At 40.6% G+C, this 22,375-nt stretch overlaps 1 protein-coding gene across 1 annotated transcript; it reads right to left on the bottom strand.

Annotated features, from left to right (window-relative positions):
- Positions 1–1,193: 1,193 nt before the first annotated feature.
- Positions 1,194–21,441, bottom strand: LOC311013730 (uncharacterized protein). The gene is made up of 25 exons (XM_084009911.1): positions 21,302–21,441; positions 20,268–20,548; positions 19,131–19,252; positions 17,588–17,619; positions 17,266–17,312; positions 16,874–16,950; positions 16,589–16,681; positions 16,369–16,508; positions 15,973–16,076; positions 15,690–15,833; positions 14,507–14,698; positions 13,980–14,169; positions 13,309–13,432; positions 9,673–9,961; positions 7,571–7,700; positions 5,717–5,763; positions 5,325–5,401; positions 5,040–5,132; positions 4,820–4,959; positions 4,417–4,520; positions 4,134–4,277; positions 3,032–3,139; positions 2,410–2,596; positions 1,719–1,842; positions 1,194–1,617 (listed from the first exon to the last, which is right to left on the bottom strand). Exons 2-25 carry the CDS (start codon positions 20,449–20,451, stop codon positions 1,504–1,506), a joined length of 3,006 nt encoding a protein of 1,001 aa, XP_083866037.1. The 5' UTR covers positions 20,452–20,548; positions 21,302–21,441; the 3' UTR covers positions 1,194–1,503.
- Positions 21,442–22,375: the final 934 nt, after the last annotated feature.

Raw genomic sequence — 22,375 nt, 5'->3', positions numbered from 1 at the left:
AGGTAACAAACCTTGTCTGAGAGGAAACTTTTCTCAAAGGTGTGGTTTTGGCATCCTAAAACTCTAGAACATAAGCTACTATGAAATGACTAGCTCACCATCTTTGGGTTGTGATGGATAACCATCAGATTGCTCTTTTGAATGCCATTGCTGTAAACTTGTTCTCGTCTTGCACCTGTACCTAAATTGGAAACATCTGGGTGCAATATGCTGTATGCAGACAGTTGTACTCTTGACAATGAAACCTTTTAAAACGGAGTCTAGATGGTACACTGTAACCTTGAGCTTTTAACATAAAAACTACACTGCAAGGCCTACTGTGCAGGCATGGCCTTTGATCCTAGGGGCTAATGCGCTTGCTAAGGGACAACTGCCTTTCCTGGAGGTAGATCAGACTGCTGCATTAGGGGCATTTGACTAATGTCGATCAGGAAAGCTTCCAGTAGCCTTCAAAGAATTTACATTTTCATACTGAAATCAATCGAGCCTAAATTGTTTTTTTTTTTTTTTTTACATATCAACCTCAGTGACTTGTCATTACTTTCGATCCAATGCTGTAGAGGCCTCCAGTCCTGGGCCATGCAAATCCCAATTTGGCTTTCAATTGCTGCTCTGTAAAAGGTGACGAGGTGTCTGCAAAGTGAACATTTCCTCAGAAATACAGCCATGAGTTTTTTTTTTTTTTTTCTTCACACCAGGATGGAGATGTGTACGATGGCATTTGGGCCACTGTGGGGAAGGGTTTCTATATCTACTTGTAACAATGCCTTAAGGTCCTTAGGGTGATGGCTGATGGTCCTTTTTATTTATATGGGCCAAATGGGTATTTATTGATGGGGTGGTTGGTCTAAGGTGCTAGTGGTAGTTTTCACTTGTCATAGAAACTGCAAATGACAACTAGTTCTTGTAACTTGTACTGATGTAATTTTCTGTCTTAGTTTGCTCATGGTAGGAATGCAGCCTTTAAATACCAATTTCATGCTTATTTGATCATGGTATATAACATATATACAATTTGCCATTCTGTGGACCCAGCATCACTCTGTGCATGTTGCTCTCCCTCTAGAAAGATTCATTAAAGCCAAAGCTTATGTCCCAGAGATACATTGTTTTATTGTATAGACTGACAAACATCACATATAACTTGAAGAGCACATTGATAAAATCATTTTCTAACGGCATTTTCTAAATAAATAAGTTAATGTGAAAATGAATGCATCCATTTTAATGATAATAATGGCATATTCATTATTAAAAAGTAAAAAAAATAAAGAGAATATTTGAGTCGTACATCAGAACACTCGGTGAAAAGAGTGCAGTATCTTGGCTATAGTTGAAAGAAGTGTTTACAGCAGTAGGCTGTACACTACAATCTCCTTACTCCTATCTCTGCCAGGCATAAGGATATGGAGATGATGTGTAAGTGTGCTTCTTTCTGTGTCTTTGTCTGTCCATGGCTGATCTTGTGAAATATATTCTTTGAATATGTTAGTAGGTTGAGGGTTAAGAAGAGGAGGTCGTGGTGGCTCGCTGGGAGGTGAGACGTCGACAGTGCAGGAAGACAGAGAGAGGATGGCTGAAGGTGAACAGACCTAGCAGCGTCAGAGCAATGTTCACCTGCAGACACGAGAGGAGGAAGCGGTGAGAGGAGAGTTCGTGTTAAAATTGTGATAACATGAGAAGGACCGGAATAAGAAGGTGGAATGATGTGTACTCACATATAAAGGGTCTCCATCTAGAAGTTCTTCCACCACAGCAAAGCAGGCATACTGCAGCAGAGAAAACACTGCCGAAAGAGCCATGACCAGGCCATACAGCTTCCCAAAGTGGCATGATGGGAAACTACGTGTGTTGCAAACATGTTGGGCAAAATACATAAGGGGGAACATTCATTAAAACATACTTTATGAATTGAATATTTCAAAATACATCTTAAATAAATAAGTTAATGTGAAAATGAATGCATCCATTTTAATGATAATAATGGCATATTCATTATTAATTAATTCATTGAGTCATTTATTTGTGTCTTCATTGTGTTAGTAATTGTTAGTACGTTTTATTCCAAAAATATTTCATTTGGTATGACATTTCTTGTAGTAATTTATCTGCTGCTCTCTTGTTGTTATTTCACTTTTCTTTTTTGTTATTTTCTCTAGTGTTTTATAATTTTAGCATTTATATAAATATGTATATTGTGACACATAAATTGCTTTCGGCATTTTTGTTATAGAGGGATCAATACACAATAACTATCAACCGAGTTAATGAATAAACCAAAGTGTTCTCTGTTGAGTGTTTGTAAAATATACGATTGGTTGGTTATTTATGCAAGAATGTGAAGTGTGTATTAATAATTGTGTTTCTACGTATGAAGAGCATGTGTTTGTTCATGTGTTTGATACTTACATGGTACTGATGATGGCTGCGTTGCCGCTGTAGATGAAGGCACGGTTTATCATCTGGACAACAAAGGTGAAGTACTGAAGCTGCAGGTTTGGGATCGTGGCACAAATTGAGAACACCAGAAACAGCAGCGCCGCCAAGAAGAGAGAAAGCACTGATGCCTGCATGTCTGCTTCCTTTTGACTAACTCCTAAAAACACACACACCAATGAAAATATGCACCTGCTCCTCTAAAGAGCAAAGATCAATGACATGTCCACACAGAGAAGAGAGCACTCAACAGCATCTATTCACTGCACTGTTTTTAGGCTTTAATTCCAACTAAATGCTAGAGATTAGGACTTATTTATTTATCATCTGTTTTCTTATGTTGCACATTAACCCTGTCATTTAATCATTGTTGAACTTTTGGCCTCTGTGTCTGAGTTTTAGTTCTCTTTGTCAAAACATGAGGTTGGTTTTCGATGCTTTACATTCTGTTATTTATCCACTGCAGTTTGTGATGGGACCTAATTGGCTCTTGCATGTCAAAGCCCCTGACAAGTTTGACCCCAAGAGTTGATCTGGGGCACACTGATAGTAGGTCTGTGGCCTGTTGGCTTAATTTCTATTATCATTATGCTACCTGCATCCAGAGGTTTGCCCTTGTTTCTGTCCAGGATGAGGCCATTGCAGGGAGCACACACGATGTTACACAGCTGTGTTAGAGCAAATGCATTGATGTACTGGCTCACTGCAGGGACACACAAGCAAGGATGAGATGATGAGAGACAAAAGACTAGAGGGTGTGTATTCATATAGTGTTTTTCTCTGGCATAGAAGCACTGGCCAGTCTCTCGCCAGATGAATTTCGTTCCGCCTAGCTCCACTCAGATCCATCTGGGATCGCTTCCGTTGGGAGTGATTTCGGTTTTATGGATGAGCCAATCAGGACGCAGGGCGGGAGTTTTCATAGATGTGACATAGCGGAGAAGGGACTGTGAGACTGTTTTGATTCAGACAACAATGGCGGTTCGCTTCGAGGAAGCAAGCGTCAACATTGATGCTGCTATTTCATCCGTGTTGTTGCGTTGCTGATTGCACTGCTGCTATATCCAAGATGTCGGCTGTTCTGTTTTGATTTTCCCTGCGTCGCTCTCATCAGCGTCACGGGTTGGCTTCGATGTGAGTGGTTGAAGTCAGTAAAGATGACGGAGAAGTGTCTTATCCAATCATATGCAAGGATTTTTGATAAGGCCCAGCCTTCTGGAACACCTCTCCAATGGAGCGATCCCAGATGGATGAGTGGAGCTAGGCGGAACGAAATTCAGGTTACTGGCCAGTGGCATATCCAGGACATTCATTTGGGTGGCCAAGATGGGACACAGAGGTGGTGTCGGGTGACCATGGCAGAGCTAACATTCATGAATGGAAGGTGAGAAAAATGTGTTAAAATCACATCGCTTTACTACAACTTAAGCACTTATGAAAGATAACTGACTCATGTTTCATGAACTTCCCTTCAGGCTTTCCTAAGGTATCATATTGGCAAGAACGGACCATATGGATGGAGATTTAGACAAACAACCAAGTATAATTCCTCCAGCTATGTCTGGTCATGTCATGTCAGGACTGATGCATGATGAAAACTTACACGAAGAAAATAGGGGAACAAAGCACAATAAGGCAGGTTTGCACAAACTTCCATCTTTGCTGAGACTGACACGATGCAGTGTTGGTGTGTTTACCCAGTGAAGGCTCTTCTGCCGTCAGCCGCTGCAGCATGGGGTTGAGGGTGCCGGTGAAGAAGAAATGTCTGAGCTGCATCACGGAAAACCAAATCACATGCAATGTAAAGAACCTGGACTTCAAACACTCACGAAAACTCTTCTCTGAGAGATTCAGAGGGAGAACACGGAAGTGGATGAAGAAAAGGAAACGGGGAAACATAAAGAGAAATAGAATGTATGATTATAATATTCCGTTTCATCTTACTATGAATTATTCTATGACAAATTACAGTCAACAAACCTGGTTTCACAGGGACGTCTTTGACTTCTTCAGTTGGCATCTGAGCGCCATCATTTTCTGCTAGTTGCTCTAAGCTCAGAGTCTTTGATTTACCACAGGATATTCTGATAAAGGTCAAAGGTAACAGTGGATCAGCCACAAAGTGAGGGCATTGTGGAATATTAAGGATATTTCCAAGAAAGGTGGACATTTTTTTTGCTAGAAACTTTCGTACATCAATTCTTTCTTTGCCTTTTAATATTTGCAACCAAATGTATTTATCATGAAGCAGATCATTATAATTTATTTGATGTTTAAAAAAAAAAAGAACGATAAGAAAATAATTAGCCCCAATCCCCACTTGATCTATCCCTGAAGCACGTATGAGATGTTGATGTGCGTATGTTTTTTGGGGGATTTGTACCCGTAAGTGTAGTCATCAGGCAGTGGGAAGGGAATGCGGTCTTTCGGCAGCAGGAAGAAAGTCCTGAGGAGGTGAATGACGCTGCAGGCGGACAAGAAGAGGAAGGAGGCAAAGAGAGAGATGCCAGCCTCGTCTAACACCTGCAGGACATCAAGATCGGCGTTGTAACATGAATATGGATAAATTCAACCTTTGAGAGCAGTATGTGAATGTTGTTCACCTTGATCACAAGGAAGACCACTGATGAAGACCCGGTGGCCCCGGTTGCAATGCAGATGAGGGTGCCACGATATGACTTACACAGGTTTCCTCCCTTTAGGACAGAAATTAGAATAAATCAAAACAGTTGCATCTAAGTGTCTACCTGTGACCCTTAACAGGATAACAGATGATAGATGGATTTAAGTATGTCTACTGCTCTTTGGGGCTTTCTTTCATAATATGAAGATGAGGCTAGGGACTCACAGCTTAAATGTTTTTTCTATCTGAATGACTATTTCAGTACCTGGATGCTGGTCAAAATAAATATGTTGCCGCCACCTGCCATGAGGGAGAGAGCTGGGTACAGCAGGTAGGGCAAATCTGATGGGGGGGGAAAAAACACAAGCATGGGGTAGCATAGACAGCCAATTAAGGGCATTGTAGGTAAAAATAACTCGCTCATACACAGCAAGTGAGTAGTTTTTCTTGTAAATAAATGACTTATACATTTGTAAATGTTCAAGGTTTTTCTGGTAAATTTGCCACTTTATAATTTTGGGAATTTTGCCACTTTTTCTCCATTTTTTTTTCTACAATAATCCTAATACGCTGTCGTAGTTTGAGTCACTGTTACTTCTTGACTGTATTTCTTCATAAAATTGGCACATAACAAAAAGAATAAGAAACATTTTTCACCTGTAGATGAGAAGGCTGCCATTAAGGTACCCATGGTGAAAATGGATCTGCCGGGAACAAGAAATTCCATTGTTATCGTTTCATTGGAATGGGAAACCAAACAAAACAAAGAATTTGAGATGCCTTAATTATTCTTAACATTAAAGGTCCTATTGATAACATTTTGATTTAAACGAATAATAAAAATAAAAAATACATCCATAGAGCTTTTAGAAAGGTGCAGATTCAAAGTATCACTTCTCGTGAAAAAATGTTTTGATTGTGAATTAATCATTTTAAAAAAATGTTGTCGGTCCGTAATTAATGTTTTGTTTACCTCTGTGTAGATGTGGGATGTGTGGCTGCGGCTTCTAGCAAGGCTTGTGAGCCAATAGAATAACGACGATGGTGTGGTATCTCTGCGTAGTAAGGGGTCAAGAGTCGTTGGGGTTGCCAGTTAATGTGGAAAAAATGGGGAAATGGCTGGTTTGATGGTAAGTGGGCGCCATTTTGGTACCAGTCCTAAGTGCTAAGGGTGCAGTCGAATAGTCAAAAAATAAGGTCCTAACTCCTATTCCTAACTCCTATTCCTTGACCTCTGTGGAAAACCTCACGGGGTTAAGGAAAGGCGATAGGAGAACTCAAAAGGACTTAGGAAAAGACGACCGCGGTGCTCAGAGAATCCGACCGGACTTTCACTAAGCTACGTCATTAAAACGCGGCCGCTGATGATTGACAGCTGATGATCGACATCGGCGATTGACGTGCGTCTGCGCTGGAGAAACTACAATACTGGACTACAAAAGGCGCATCGTCCACTTCTCCACATGTTGGTTTTATAAACAGCTGGTTCACTGACCGGCTTCAGGTCCAGCAGCTCCTCCTTCCTGTTTGACCGTTTGCTTTATTTACGTTTCATTTGTGGTTTTAGTTTCGTATTTGTCAAGTTTGTAACATGATTGAAATAAAAAAAAAAAATACCATTCAATTATTATCACTGTTCATACACATTTATCAACACTATTCCAATTACTATATGTCTGCATGCAAGTAATTGTTAAATATGTAAATGCACATATAGTTTGTTTTCATGAACGGCCGAGGTGTGCGGCACTTTAAATGTTGCTCTCGCAAAGAATTGTGGGTCGGCGTAATCTCCTTTCCTTTCGCATAGGAAGGTCCGTTGCATCCTATGCTAAAGGAGCTCTGAAAGGAAGCATTGGAGCTCCTTTCCTTTGCATTTAGAGAATCCGAACGGCTCTTATCATGGCGGCCACTTGTTTACTTCCGGGGCACTTCTTCAGTTAGGAACCTTCCTAAGCAAAAAAGACTATTCGACTGCACCCTAAGTACTGGCAAGCCATTGAGGGCGCATGCGCTTTGAGCAACAGCTGTGTTGTGATGTGAATGCAATTGAAGGGGGGGAGTGCGAGTTCGAGATCTAGTGGCTAGATGTTATCAATGTTGTCAATAGCACCTTTAATAGAAATCATACACTTTCAGCAATATAAACTTGAAAGTAAACTTGAAATAAAAAGTTATCCTGCTGTTTGGAGAATTTTGTATTTTATATGTATATATATAGAGGTGACTCCTCCATGGTGGAGTCACCGCCATGCAGGGAGATAGAGGGCAGAAGGACAGAAAATGACAATATCAGTGAAATATTTGGATTTAAAAATAGTACACTTGTGGTAGTTTCTGTGTGTTTGTATCCACATCATCCATTCATTATGTGATTTTAACATCCCAATAAAGTAGCACATTCACAAAAAGGTAAATCTTTGAAGTTTGAAATGTAAAAAATATGTAAAAGATATACCATAAGGTGTTAAATCCATTGATCTAATATAATTAAGGTGTTGTTGAACTTACATTCCAAACAGCCGTGTCACTCTAGTACCAAACCGATCAAAGAGGAAACCATTAGGCAGCATCATTAAGACAAACACAAAGGAGGCGATGGTGAAAATAAGAGAGAATTGTTCGTCCTGCCCTTTGCAATCTGTAGACACGTAAAACAGAAAAATTGAGCCAATATGGTGAAATATATGTTTAAAGTGATGGTTCGGAGTAAAATGCACCCTAACTAATTTCCACCATGACATCCAGCCAAATACCTCCTCAGAAGCATTTTTAGCGATGGTCAACATTGGTCAAATAGGGCTATCAGCCGATTGGCTTAGTACTGGCGCGATGATACATCTTGTATATCTCGTAAATGACCCCACTAATAATGCATGGAATGTTACCAAACTTCTGCAGTAGTACACATAGGGTCTGTACTCACAAAACGAGGCATTGGAAAGTTTGTAAGTACACCAGGAGTTTATTTCAAAGAACACTTGCCTGATAGCTTCTATCCTCTGCTGCTAACGCTAGCGCTGCGCCGACACTGAATTTTTTATAAATGCTTGTGTAATCAGGTCAACACTTGTCAACACTTGTTGACCTGATAATACGAGCATTTAAAAATGTGTTGACCTGATAATACAGTTTAGCGAAACTTTTTCATACTCTTGTGCGAAACTCGCGTGATTGCATTGGCTGGGTAAACAAGGAAGTAGAAGCTATCAGGCAAGTGTTCTTTTAAATAAACTCCTGGTGTACTTACAAACTTTCAAATGCCTAGTTTTGTGAGTACAGACCCTATGTGTACCACTGCAGAAGTTTGGTAACATTCCATGCATTATTAGTGGGGTAATTTACATGATATACAAAATGTACAATTGCGCCAGTAGGGGAGACTGGGGAAAGATGAGCCATTTTTCATATTTAGGATCACTACATCAAGGCAATCATAGTTTTGTTGCTAACTAATATATCTGCATATATTTCAGGATGTTGTGCATCCTTTCAAACAAACAGAATGAGTGTAAACATAACTGTTTCGATAATATAGCATGTCCAAAAAAAGTGGTCTCGTGGCACAACTTACCCCGTGTATGGGGTAAGTTGAGCATAGGAGCGGGGTAAGTTGAGCCGTATCCCTACTCCCCCCCACCCTCCTCCCCACCTCCACCCCACCCCTCCCTCACCTTCTCCATCCCTAAATAACAGTCACTTCTTCACATTCATGTGTATTTTTATTTATTATACACAATTCAACAGGCACAATAACTTTTTTTGCATATTACTGCTAAACAGCTGTTTTGTAACAAAAACATTTTAACATGAGAATGCCTTAAAGTGCGCTTGGGAAGAGAACATTAACAGCTGTGTTTTTGGAAAGAAAACACTAGAACTGAATCCTTGGTCCAGAATCATAGTTTCTTGGTGTCCTTGGTGGCTCAACTTACCCCTGGCCAAATGGCTCAACATACCCCAGAGCTACCATTTTTACTTTATTAGTCCCCACAGCTAAAATGGTGCACTGTTATGCTAGGTTTATGACCTCATGTTGTAGCTCATAGATACCACAATTGATGTATAAAACAAATTTAAAATGATCTATTTTGGTCTAAACACAATTCTCATGAAACTTATGATAGACTCAATTCACTTTCAAGAGTGAAAAATGTGTTTCTGGGAATAAATGTCTAACCACTTTACCCATGTGGTTCTTACCTTCACAGACTCCATGAAATGATGCCTCCCTCCTAAATATTTGGTCACATGATCAAAGTTTTTTACCGTTTCCTAGCAACAAGGGGTGGCTCAACTTACCCTTTGGCTCAACTTACCCCAGTCTCCCCTACTAAGCCATTCAGCTGATAGCCCTATTTGACCAATGTTGACCATCGCTAAAAATGCTTCTGAGGGGGTATTTGGCTGGATGTCATGGTGGAAATTACCTAGGGTGCATTTTACTCTGAACCATCACTTTAAACAAGTGACAATTAAAAGAGACCCCTGCATATACAGTATAGTAATGTAATGAAATACAACTCTTTATGGAAGCCTCTGTGGCCGTAACTCACACCTGTTAGACAGATGCTTTGAATTTAAAGAAGTAAAGGCGAAAATATGCAACTGACCTAAGACATGTGTTGCATTGACTGTGGTGTTGACACACAGAGAGCTGAAGTAGCCCTTCGTCTTCAGGACGAAAGCAAGTGAAGCCCATCCCAACACGATTCCAGCAAAACATAGACATTCCAACAGACTGGTAAAAAGGGTGAGGCAGTGTTGTACCTTCAAGCTTTTAAGGCAATGCGGCATGATCTCTCCCACCACACAGACACACACACACACACACACACACACACACACACACACACACACACACACACACACACACACACACACACACACACAGTTGTCAGTCTACCTGCCAAGACAAACAAAAAGAAATACAAATGAGAAATGTGAATATGACATCTTCAAAGAGACAAGCATTTACATACAAAGCAGTTACATATATAAAGAACATCAAAAGAAAAATGGTTATGGTGGTACTTTCTGGTACTGTACCTCGAAAACAAGACATCTCAAGGGGTTAGTGCTAATAAAGAATATCATATACTGTGCTAAATGGGTTTCGATCTTACTTACTTACTTTGATCTACATTGATCTGAGTGAACAAAGATTACATGTGGGGTTCCCCAAGGCTCCATTCTCGGGCTGCTTTTGTTTGAAAGATTCCAATCAGGCTACTGGAGCTCATCTAGAATGCTGCGGATCAACACCAGGTAAATAGTCCATGTCACACCTGTCCTTAAATCACTGCACTGGCTCCCTGTTTGTAAAAGGATCCTGTTATAGGTCTAAAGGGCAATGAATGGTCTTGTGCCTAAATCGAAGTAACAACCAGTCCTATGAACCACAAATCAGACCGAAGTAACAACCGGTCGTATGAACCGCCGCTCACGACTCACTCACTTGCTGACCGAGTTCAAAACCTGCTTTCTGAAACACACCCCAGGCCCTCGCAGAGTCCAACGCAAAGACAAATGTGACTGAATGACTTTGCTATCAGTAGTTTTAAAACTATTTACTTGAGGAGGCGTGCTATGTTCAGCAATGTCCTTTATAACATGAAAATACTTTAAAATCAATTACTGTATACACTCACTTTAAATTGCCTCTGCGTTGTCACCGTTGTAGCTTTCCAACAATGGTTCTAGTGTGATTGTATCCCTTTCAGAAGATTTGTAATCCAGTACGGAACAACAGTGTCTGTTTTACCTCTAGACCTCACAATCTAACAATGAATGTACTCTGAGTTGCTGTTACGATCCATCCAGTGATGTATTGCATCTGTCAACGAATCAGAATGCTGCGTTGCTGATCACATCACCTAACGGATGAAGAAAAGTACTGCTAAAGTGCTTGTGACCAATGTAATCTAGTTTGACCACATTGAGATATCCAAACTGGTTTTATGTAGATGTGTCAAAAGTACAGACATTTTTTACTCAAGTAGAGGTATACCGATATTTGTACTAAAAAAGACTATGTGTACTTGTGTAAATGTGTAAAAAATGTACTCAAAGTTTAAAGTAAGATGTAAAAAGTATCCCTATGAAGGACATTTTGACTGGCTGTTTTTTTTTGCTATGTTAACGAATGAATCTCGCGTCATATTAAGAAAGAAAAATTGATGATTCCCCTCAAATGCAGTAAAATGAAACTAACAAGTCTGTTTCGAAAATGTAAGAAGTAGAAAGTACAGATTTGTTTCAAAATGTAGGGAGTAAAACTTAAAAGTGGTCAGAAAAATAAATACTCAAGTAGAGTAGAGATACATGGAAATTCTACTTCAGTAAAGTAACAAAGTATTTGCACTCTGTTACTTCCCACCTCCGGTTTCATGAGGCTGAGATATCTAACAATCTAACAACAAAAATCAATGGTGGAGGTGTGGCGTGGTTCAGCCTGGAGCAGGTTAGTAAACTGCACTTAGTGTGTGTGAAACCAACAGAACTGTTAGTTTCCTTGAACAAGCACACACTCACATACGCATCTTTGAACATTATTCATTATAAATTCCAGTAGGACCTTCCCGGCACCCTGGTTGACGACACCAATCACCGTCAGCCTCGCCCGGAGGTGAGCGGTAGGCTACGTGCTTTCTCGTAGTGGTACTTTGGGGATCACTTCCTGCAGTCCGGTTCTTCAGTCTTTAGATTTCCATTTACACATTCTTTACTTCCATCACAACTTTTCCCCTCCAGTTCTGTGTGCACACAGCCCTGCTGTTTCATGTCTGTTTCATGGGAATTTGCAGGGTGTTTCCATATGCTAATGAGGAAGAACTGGCCCCCAGATTCAAACAAACATTTAGATTATGTTGAGAGTGTTTGAGAGTGACATAACACTATCTGACAAACAATTAAACAGGCTTTTTCCTGCAAGTCTTTCCCACTAATAAGGGCAGTGAATAATAATGACAAAATGTCCTGACTGTTATGATTGCATTCTTCAATTATGTTTCCACAGATTATGTGGTTTGGCACGGGGGGAAAAAGATGTCAGAGAACCTGTTCTGTCAAGCGAATTTTGGAACCAAAAGATGAACACAGATTTGGGCTCACAAGCGGCACAGTCTGCGTTGGTGTATTTAAGCAATGCAGTTGTTCATGATTGTGTGTACCATATGCATGATTGGCAACACTAAAGCCTCGGTTATGCTTAGTCCACCTCAAGGGCCTGACGTGCACCTCCCAAAAATCCTAGACGTGTGTCGAGGCGACGCAGCACCAACGCAGCGGCATTGGTAAATGGTAAATGGTCCTCATTTATATAGCGCTTTTATCCAAAGCGCTTTACAGGAATGACTGACATTCACCCATTCACTCACACACATTCACACATCGACGGGGGAGTCAACCACGCAGGGCGACTGCCAGCTCATCAGGAGCAATTAGGGTGAGGCGTCTTGCTCAGGGACACCAGGCACTCAGCTAGGAGGAGCCAGGGATCGAACCGGCAATCTTGCTGTTGCCAGCCAACCCGCTCTATCTCCTGAGCTAAACCCCCCCTTTGGGGCAAATGGCAAAATGACAATTTGCCATTCTGTGGACCCAGCATCACTCTGTGCATGTTGTTTCTCCCTCTAGAAAGATTAAAGCCAAAGCTTATGTCCCAGAGATACATCATTGTTTTATTGTATAGACTGACATAAACATCACAACTGAATGATTCCCATCATATATAACTTGAAGAGCACATTGATAAAATCATTTTCTAACGGCTTCTGCAAAAAGTAAAAAAAATAGAATATTTGAGTCGTACATCAGAACACTCGGTGAAAAGAGTGCAGTATCTTGGCTATAGTTGAAAGAAGTGTTTACAGCAGTAGGCTGTACACTACAATCTCCTTACTCCTATCTCTGCCAGGCATAAGGATATGGAGATGATGTGTAAGTGTGCTTCTTTCTGTGTCTTTGTCTGTCCATGGCTAATCTTGTGAAATATATTCTTTGAATATGTTAGTAGGTTGAGGGTTAAGAAGAGGAGGTCGTGGTGGCTCGCTGGGAGGCGAGACGTCGACAGTGCAGGAAGACAGAGAGAGGATGGCTGAAGGTGAACAGACCTAGCAGCGTCAGAGCAATGTTCACCTGCAGACACGTGAGAAGGAAGAGGAGGAAGCGGTGAGAAGAGAGTTTATATTAAAATTGTGATAACATGAGAAGGACCGGAATAAGAAGGTGGAATGATGTGTACTCACATATAAAGGGTCTCCATCTAGAAGTTCTTCCACCACAGCAAAGCAGGCATACTGCAGCAGAGAAAACACTGCCGACAGAGCCATGACCAGGCCATACAGCTTCCCAAAGTGGCATGATGGGAAACTACATGTGTTGCAAACATGTTGGGCAAAATACAAAAGGGGGAACATTCATTGAAACATACTTTATGAATTGAATATTTCAAAATACATCTTAAATAAATAAGTTAATGTGAAAATGAATGCATCCATTTTAATGATAATAATGGCATATTCATTATTAATTAATTCATTGAGTCATTTATTTGTGTCTTCATTGTGTTAGTAATTGTTAGTAAGTTATATTCCAAAAATATTTCATTTGGTATGACATTTCTTGTAGTTATTTATCTGGTTTTGTTGTTATTTCACTTTTCTTTTTTTTAATTTTCTCTAGTGTTCTATAATTTTAGCATTTATATAAATATGTATATTGTGACACATAAATTGCTTTCGGCATTTTTGTTATAGAGGGATCAATACACAATAACTATCAACCGAGTTAATGAATAAACCAAAGTGTTCTCTGTTGAGTGTTTGTAAAATATACGATTGCTTGGTTATTTATGCAAGAATGTGAAGTGTGCATTAATAATTGTGTTTCTACGTATGTTCATGTGTTTGATACTTACATGGTACTGATGATGGCTGCGTTGCCACTGTAGATGAAGGCACGGTTTATCATCTGGACAACAAAGGTGAAGTACTGAAGCTGCAGGTTTGGGATCGTGGCACAAATTGAGAACACCAGAAACACCAGCGCCGCCAAGAAGAGAGAAAGCACTGATGCCTGCATGTCTGCTTCCTTTTGACTACCGGTAACTCCTAAAAACACACACACCAATGAAAATATGCACCTGCTCCTCTAAAGAGTAAAAATCAATGACGTGTCCACACAGAGAAGAGAGCACTCAACAGCATCTATTCACTGCACTGTTTTTAGGCTTTAATTCCAACTAAATGCTAGAGATTAGGACTTATTTATTAATCATCTGGATTCTTATGTTGCACATTAACCCTGTCATTTAATCATTGTTGAACTTTTGGCCTCTGTGTCTGAGTTTGGTTGAGGTTGGTTTTCGATGCTTTACATTCTGTTATTTATCCACTGCAGTTAGTAATGGGACCTAATTGGCTCTTGCATGTCAAAGCCCCTGACAAGTTTGACCCCAAGAGTTGATCTGGGGCACACTGATAGTAGGTCTGTGGCCTGTTGGCTTCATTTCTATTATCATTATGCTACCTGCATCCAGAGGTTTGCCCTTGTTTCTGTCCAGGATGAGGCCATTGCAGGGAGCACACACGATGTTACACAGCTGTGTTAGAGCAAAAGCATTGATGTACTGGCTCACTGCAGGGACACACAAGCAAGGATGAGATGATGAGAGACAAAAGACTAGAGGGTGTGTATTCATATAGTGTTTTTCTCTGGCATAGAAGCACTGGCCAGTCTCTCGCCAGATGAATTTCGTTCCGCCTAGCTCCACTCAGATCCATCTGGGATCGCTTCCGTTGGGAGTGATTTCGGCACCAGATTTTATGGATGAGCCAATCAGGACGCAGGGCGGGAGTTTCATAGATGTGACATAGCGGAGAAGCGGCTGTGAGACTGTTTCGATTCAGACAACAATGGCGGCTCGCTTCGAGGAAGCAAGCGTCAACATTGATGCTGCTATTTCATCCGTGTTGTTGTGTTGCTGATTGCACTGCTGCTATATCCAAGATGTCGGCTGTTCTGTTTTGATTTTCCCTGCGTCGCTCTCATCAGCGTCACGGGTTGGCTTCGATGTGAGTGGTTGAAGTCAGTAAAGATGACGGACAAGTGTCTTATCCAATCATATGCAAGGATTTTTGATAAGGCCCAGCCTTCTGGAACACCTCTCCAATGGAGCGATCCCAGATGGATGAGTGGAGCTAGGCGGAACGAAATTCAGGTTACTGGCCAGTGGCATATCCAGGACATTCATTTGGGTGGCCAAGATGGGACACAGAGGTGGAGTCGGGTGACCATGGCAGAGCTAACATTCATGAATGGAAGGTGAGAAAAATGTGTTAAAATCACATCGCTTTACTACAACTTAAGCACTAAGATAACTGACTCATGTTTCATGAACTTCCCTTCAGGCTTTCCTATCATATTGGCAAGAACGGACCATATGGATGGAGATATAGACAAACAACGAGTATAATATCACCAGCTATGTCTGGTCATGTCATGTCAGGACTGACGCATGATGAAAACATACACAAAGAAAATAGGGGAACAAAGCATAATAAGGCAGGTTTGCACAAAATTCCATCTTTGCTGAGACTGACACAATGCAGTGTTGGTGTGTGTTTACCCAGTGAAGGCTCTTCTGCCGTCAGCCGCTGCAGCATGGGGTTGAGGTTGCCGGTGAAGAAGAAATGTCTGAGCTGCATCACGGAAAACCAAATCACATGCAATGTAAAGAACCTGGACTTCAAACACTCACGAAAACTCTTCTCTGAGAGATTCAGAGGGAGAACACGGAAGTGGATGAAGAAAAGGAAACAGGGAAATATAAAGAGAAATAGAATGTATGATTATAATATTCCGTTTCATCTTACTATGAATTATTCTATGACAAATTACAGTCAACAAACCTGGTTTCACAGGGACGTCTTTGACTTCTTCAGTTGGCATCTGAGCGCCATCATTTTCTGCTAGTTGCTCTAAGCTCAGAGTCTTTGATTTACCACAGGATATTCTGATAAAGGTCAAAGGTCACAGTGGATCAGGCACAAAGTGAGGGCATGGTGGAATATTAAGGATATTTCCAAGAAAGGTGTACATTTTTTTTGCTAGAAACTTTCGTACATCAATTCTTTCTTTGCCTTTTAATATTTGCAACCAAATGTATTTATCATGAAGCAGATCATTATAATTTATTTGATGTTTAAAAAAAACGATAAGAAAATAATGAGCCCAATCACCACTTGATCTATCCCTGAAGCACGTATGAGATGTTGATGTGCGTATGTTTTTTGGGGGATTTGTACCCGTAAGTGTAGTCATCAGGCAGTGGGAAGGGAATGCGGTCTTTCGGCAGCAGGAAGAAAGTCCTGAGGAGGTGAATGACGCTGCAGGCGGACAAGAAGAGGAAGGAGGCAAAGAGAGAGATGCCAGCCTCGTCTAACACCTGCAGGACATCAAGATCGGCGTCGTAACATGAATATGAATAAATTCAACCTTTGAGAGCAGTATGTGAATGTTGTTCACCTTGATCACAAGGAAGACCACTGATGAAGACCCGGTGGCCCCGGTTGCAATGCAGATGAGGGTGCCACGATATGACTTACACAGGTTTCCTCCCTTTAGGACAGAAATTAGAATAAATCAAAACAGTTGCATCTAAGTGTCTACCTGTGACCCTTAACAGGATAACAGATGATAGATGGATTTAAGTATGTCTACTGCTCTTTGGGGCTTTCTTTCATAATATGAAGATGAGGCTAGGGACTCACAGCTTAAATGTTTTTTCTATCTGAATGACTATTTCAGTACCTGGATGCTGGTCAAAATAAATATGTTGCCGCCACCTGCCATGAGGGAGAGAGCTGGGTACAGCAGGTAGGGCAAATCTGATGGGGGGGAAAAAAACACAAGCATGGGGTAGCATAGACAGCCAATTAAGGGCATTGTAGGTAAAAATAACTCGCTCATACACAGCAAGTGAGTAGTTTTTCTTGTAAATAAATGACTTATACATTTGTAAATGTTCAAGGTTTTTCTGGTAAATTTGCCACTTTATAATTTGGGGAATTTTGCCACTTTTTCTCCATTTTTTTTTCTACAATGATCCTAATACGCTGTCGTAGTTTGAGTCACTGTTACTTCTTGACTGTATTTCTTCATAAAATTGGCACATAACAAAAAGAATAAGAAACATTTTTCACCTGTAGATGAGAAGGCTGCCATTAAGGTACCCATGGTGAAAATGGATCTGCCGGGAACAAGAAATTCCATTGTTATCGTTTCATTGGAATGGGAAACCAAACAAAACAAAGAATTTGAGATGCCTAAATTATTCTTAACATTAAAGGTCCTATTGATAACATTTTGATTTAAACGAATAATACAAATAAAAAATACATCCATAGAGCTTTTAGAAAGGTGCAGATTCAAAGTATCACTTCTCGTGAAAAAATGTTTTGATTGTGAATTACCGGTAATCATTTTAAAAAAATGTTGTCGGTCCGTAATTAATGTTTTGTTTACCTCTGTGTAGATGTGGGACGTGTGGCTGCGGCTTCTAGCAAGGCTTGTGAGCCAATAGAATAACGACGATGGTATCACGTGGTATCTCTGCGTAGTAAGGGGTCAAGAGTCGTTGGGGTTGCCAGTTAATGTGGAAAAAATGGGGAAATGGCTGGTTTGATGGTAAGTGGGCGCCATTTTGGTACCAGTCCCAAGTGCTAAGGGTGCAGTCGAATAGTCAAAAAATAAGGTCCTAACTCCTATTCCTAACTCCTATTCCTTGACCTCTGTGGAAAACGTCACGGGGTTAAGGAAAGGCGATAGGAGAACTCAAAAGGACTTAGGAAAAGACGACCGCGGTGCTCAGAGAATCCGACCGGACTTTCACTAAGCTACGTCATTAAAACGCGGCCGCTGATGATTGACAGCTGATGATCGACATCGGCGATTGACGTGCGTCTGCGCTGGAGAAACTACAATACTGGACTACAAAAGGCGCATCGTCCACTTCTCCACATGTTGGTTTTATAAACAGCTGGTTCACTGACCGGCTTCAGGTCCAGCAGCTCCTCCTTCCTGTTTGACCGTTTGCTTTATTTACGTTTCATTTGTGGTTTTAGTTTCGTATTTGTCAAGTTTGTAACATGATTGAAATAAATAAAAAAAATACCATTCAATTATTATCAGTGTTCATACACATTTATCAACACTATTCCAATTACTATATGTCTGCATGCAAGTAATTGTTAAATATGTAAATGCACATATCGTTTGTTTTCATGAACGGCCGAGGTGTGCGGCACTTTAAATGTTGCTCTCGCAAAGAATTGTGGGTCGGCGTAATCTCCTTTCCTTTCGCATAGGAAGGTCCGTTGCATCCTATGCTAAAGGAGCTCTGAAAGGAAGCATTGGAGCTCCTTTCCTTTGCATTTAGAGAATCCGAACGGCTCTTATCATGGCGGCCACTTGTTTACTTCCGGGTCACTTCTTCAGTTAGGAACCTTCCTAAGCAAAAAAGACTATTCGACTGCACCCTAAGTACTGGCAAGCCATTGAGGGCGCATGCGCTTTGAGCAACAGCTGTGTTGTGATGTGAATGCAATTGAAGGGGGGGAGTGCGAGTTCGAGATCTAGTGGCTAGATGTTATCAATGTTGTCAATAGCACCTTTAATAGAAATCATACACTTTCAGCAATATAAACTTGAAAGTAAACTTGAAATAAAAAGTTCTCCTGCTGTTTGGAGAATTTTGTATTTTATATGTATATATATAGAGGTGACTCCTCCATGGTGGAGTCACCGCCATGCAGGGAGATAGAGGGCAGAAGGACAGAAAATGACAATATCAGTGAAATATTTGGATTTAAAAATAGTACACTTGTGGTAGTTTCTGTGTGTTTGTATCCACATCATCCATTCATTATGTGATTTTAACATCCCAATAAAGTAGCACATTCACAAAAAGGTAAATCTTTGAAGTTTGAAATGTAAAAAATATGTAAAAGATATACCATAACGTGTTAAATCCATTGATCTAATATAATTAAGGTGTTGTTGAACTTACATTCCAAACAGCCGTGTCACCAAACCGATCAAAGAGGAAACCATTAGGCAGCATCATGAAGACAAACACAAAGGAGGCGATGGTGAAAATAAGAGAGAATTGTTCGTCCTGCCCTTTGCAATCTGTAGACACGTAAAACAGAAAAATTGAGCCAATATGGTGAAATATATGTTTAAAGTGATGGTTCGGAGTAAAATGCACCCTAACTAATTTCCACCATGACATCCAGCCAAATACCTCCTCAGAAGCATTTTTAGCGATGGTCAACATTGGTCAAATAGGGCTATCAGCCGATTGGCTTAGTACTGGCGCGATGATACATCTTGTATATCTCGTAAATGACCCCACTAATAATGCATGGAATGTTACCAAACTTCTGCAGTAGTACACATAGGGTCTGTACTCACAAAACGAGGCATTTGAAAGTTTGTAAGTACACCAGGAGTTTATTTCAAAGAACACTTGCCTGATAGCTTCTATCCTCTGCTGCTAACGCTAGCGCTGCGCCGACACTGAATTTTTTATAAATGCTTGTGTAATCAGGTCAACACTTGTCAACACTTGTTGACCTGATAATACGAGCATTTAAAAATGTGTTGACCTGATAATACAGGTTAGCGAAACTTTTTCATACTCTTGTGCGAAACTCGCGTGATTGCATTGGCTGGGTAAACAAGGAAGTAGAAGCTATCAGGCAAGTGTTCTTTTAAATAAACTCCTGGTGTACTTACAAACTTTCAAATGCCTAGTTTTGTGAGTACAGACCCTATGTGTACCACTGCAGAAGTTTGGTAACATTCCATGCATTATTAGTGGGGTCATTTACATGATATACAAAATGTACAATTGCGCCAGTACTAAGCCATTCAGCTGATAGCCCTATTTGACCAATGTTGACCATCGCTAAAAATGCTTCTGAGGGTGTGTTTGGCTGGATGTCATGGTGGAAATTACCTAGGGTGCATTTTACTCTGAACCATCACTTTAAACAAGTGACAATTAAAAGAGACCCCTGCATATACAGTATAGTAATGTAATGAAATACAACTCTTTATGGAAGCCTCTGTGGCCGTAACTCACACCTGTTAGACAGATGCTTTGAATTTAAAGAAGTAAAGGCGAAAATATGCAACTGACCTAAGACATGTGTTGCATTGACTGTGTTGTTGACACACAGAGAGCTGAAGTAGCCCTTCGTCTTCAGGACGAAAGCAAGTGAAGCCCATCCCAACACGATTCCGGCAAAACATAGACATTCCAACAGACTGGTAAAAAGGGTGAGGCAGTGTTGTACCTTCAAGCTTTTAAGGCAATGCGGCATGATCTCTCCCACCACACAGACACACACACACACACACACACACACACACACACACACACACACACACACACACACACACACACAGTTGTCAGTCTACCTGCCAAGACAAACAAAAAGAAATACAAATGAGAAATGTGAATATGACATCTTCAAAGAGACAAGCATTTACATACAAAGCAGTTACATATATAAAGAACATCAAAAGAAAAATGGTTATGGTGGTACTTTCTGGTACTGTACCTCGAAAACAAGACATCTCAAGGGGTTAGTGCTAATAAAGAATATCATATACTGTGCTAAATGGGTTTCGATCTTACTTACTTACTTTGATCTACATTGATCTGAGTGAACAAAGATTACATGTGGGGTTCCCCAAGGCTCCATTCTCGGGCTGCTTTTGTTTGAAAGATTCCAATCAGGCTACTGGAGCTCATCTAGAATGCTGCTGATCAACACCAGGTAAATAGTCCATGTCACACCTGTCCTTAAATCACTGCACTGGCTCCCTGTTTGTAAAAGGATCCTGTTATAGGTCTAAAGGGCAATGAATGGTCTTGTGCCTAAATCGAAGTAACAACCAGTCCTATGAACCACAAATCAGACCGAAGTAACAACCGGTCGTATGAACCGCCGCTCACGACTCACTCACTTGCTGACCGAGTTCAAAACCTGCTTTCTGAAACACACCCCAGGCCCTCGCAGAGTCCAACGCAAAGACAAATGTGACTGAATGACTTTGCTATCAGTAGTTTTAAAACTATTTACTTGAGGAGGCGTGCTATGTTCAGCAATGTCCTTTATAACATGAAAATACTTGAAAAAAAAATACTCAATTACTGTATACACTCACTTTAAATTGCCTCTGCGTTGTCACCGTTGTAGCTTTCCAACAATGGTTCTAGTGTGATTGTATCCCTTTCAGAAGATTTGTAATCCAGTACGGAACAACAGTGTCTGTTTTACCTCTAGACCTCATAATCTAACAATGAATGTACTCTGAGTTGCTGTTACGATCCATCCAGTGATGTATTGCATCTGTCAACGAATCAGAATGCTGCGTTGCTGATCACATCACCTAATGGATGAAGAAAAGTACTGCTAAAGTGCTTGTGACCAATGTAATCTAGTTTGACCACATTGAGATATCCAAACTGGTTTTATGTAGATGTGTCAAAAGTACAGACATTTTTTACTCAAGTAGAGGTATACCGATATTTGTACTAAAAAAGACTATGTGTACTTGTGTAAATGTGTAAAAAATGTACTCAAAGTTTAAAGTAAAATGTAAAAAGTTGAAAAATTGATGATTCCCCTCAAATGCAGTAAAATGAAACTAACAAGTCTGTTTCGAAAATGTAAGAAGTAGAAAGTACAGATTTGTTTCAAAATGTAGGGAGTAAAATTTAAAAGTGGTCAGAAAAATAAATACTCAAGTAGAGTAGAGATACATGGAAATTCTACTTCAGTAAAGTAACAAAGTATTTGCACTCTGTTACTTCCCACCTCCGGTTTCATGAGGCTGAGATATCTAACAATCTAACAACAAAAATCAATGGTGGAGGTGTGGCGTGGTTCAGCCTGGAGCAGGTTAGTAAACTGCACTTAGTGTGTGTGAAACCAACAGAACTGTTAGTTTCCTTGAACAAGCACACACTCACATACGCATCTTTGAACATTATTCATTATAAATTCCAGTAGGACCTTCCCGGCCCCCTGGTTGACGACACCACTCAACGTCAGCCTCGCCCGGAGGTGAGCGGTAGGCTACGTGCTTTCTCGTAGTGGTACTTTGGGGATCACTTCCTGCAGTCCGGTTCTTCAGTCTTTAGATTTCCATTTACACATTCTTTACTTCCATCACAACTTTTCCCCTCCAGTTCTGTGTGCACACAGCCCTGCTGTTTCATGTCTGTTTCATGGGAAT

The sequence above is a fragment of the Eutrigla gurnardus genome, assembly GCF_963514095.1.
Source record: "Eutrigla gurnardus genome assembly, chromosome: 5".
NCBI lineage: Eukaryota > Metazoa > Chordata > Actinopteri > Perciformes > Triglidae > Eutrigla > Eutrigla gurnardus.
The sequence above is the reverse complement of the archived record's forward strand: the minus strand, read 5'-3'. Positions and strand labels throughout refer to the sequence as shown.

Excerpts from the sequence above, each read along its gene's own strand:
- LOC311013730 (XM_084009911.1), bottom strand. The coding sequence starts at position 20,451 with ATGCCGCATTGCCTTAAAAGCTTGAAGGTACAACACTGCCTCACCCTT. Across the intron at positions 15,834-15,972 it reads AGACGTCCCTGTGAAACCAG|AGAAGAGTTTTCGTGAGTGT; the intron begins GTTTGTTGACTG and ends TGAATCTCTCAG. Across the intron at positions 1,618-1,718 it reads TAGATGGAGACCCTTTATAT|GTGAACATTGCTCTGACGCT; the intron begins GTGAGTACACAT and ends TCGTGTCTGCAG.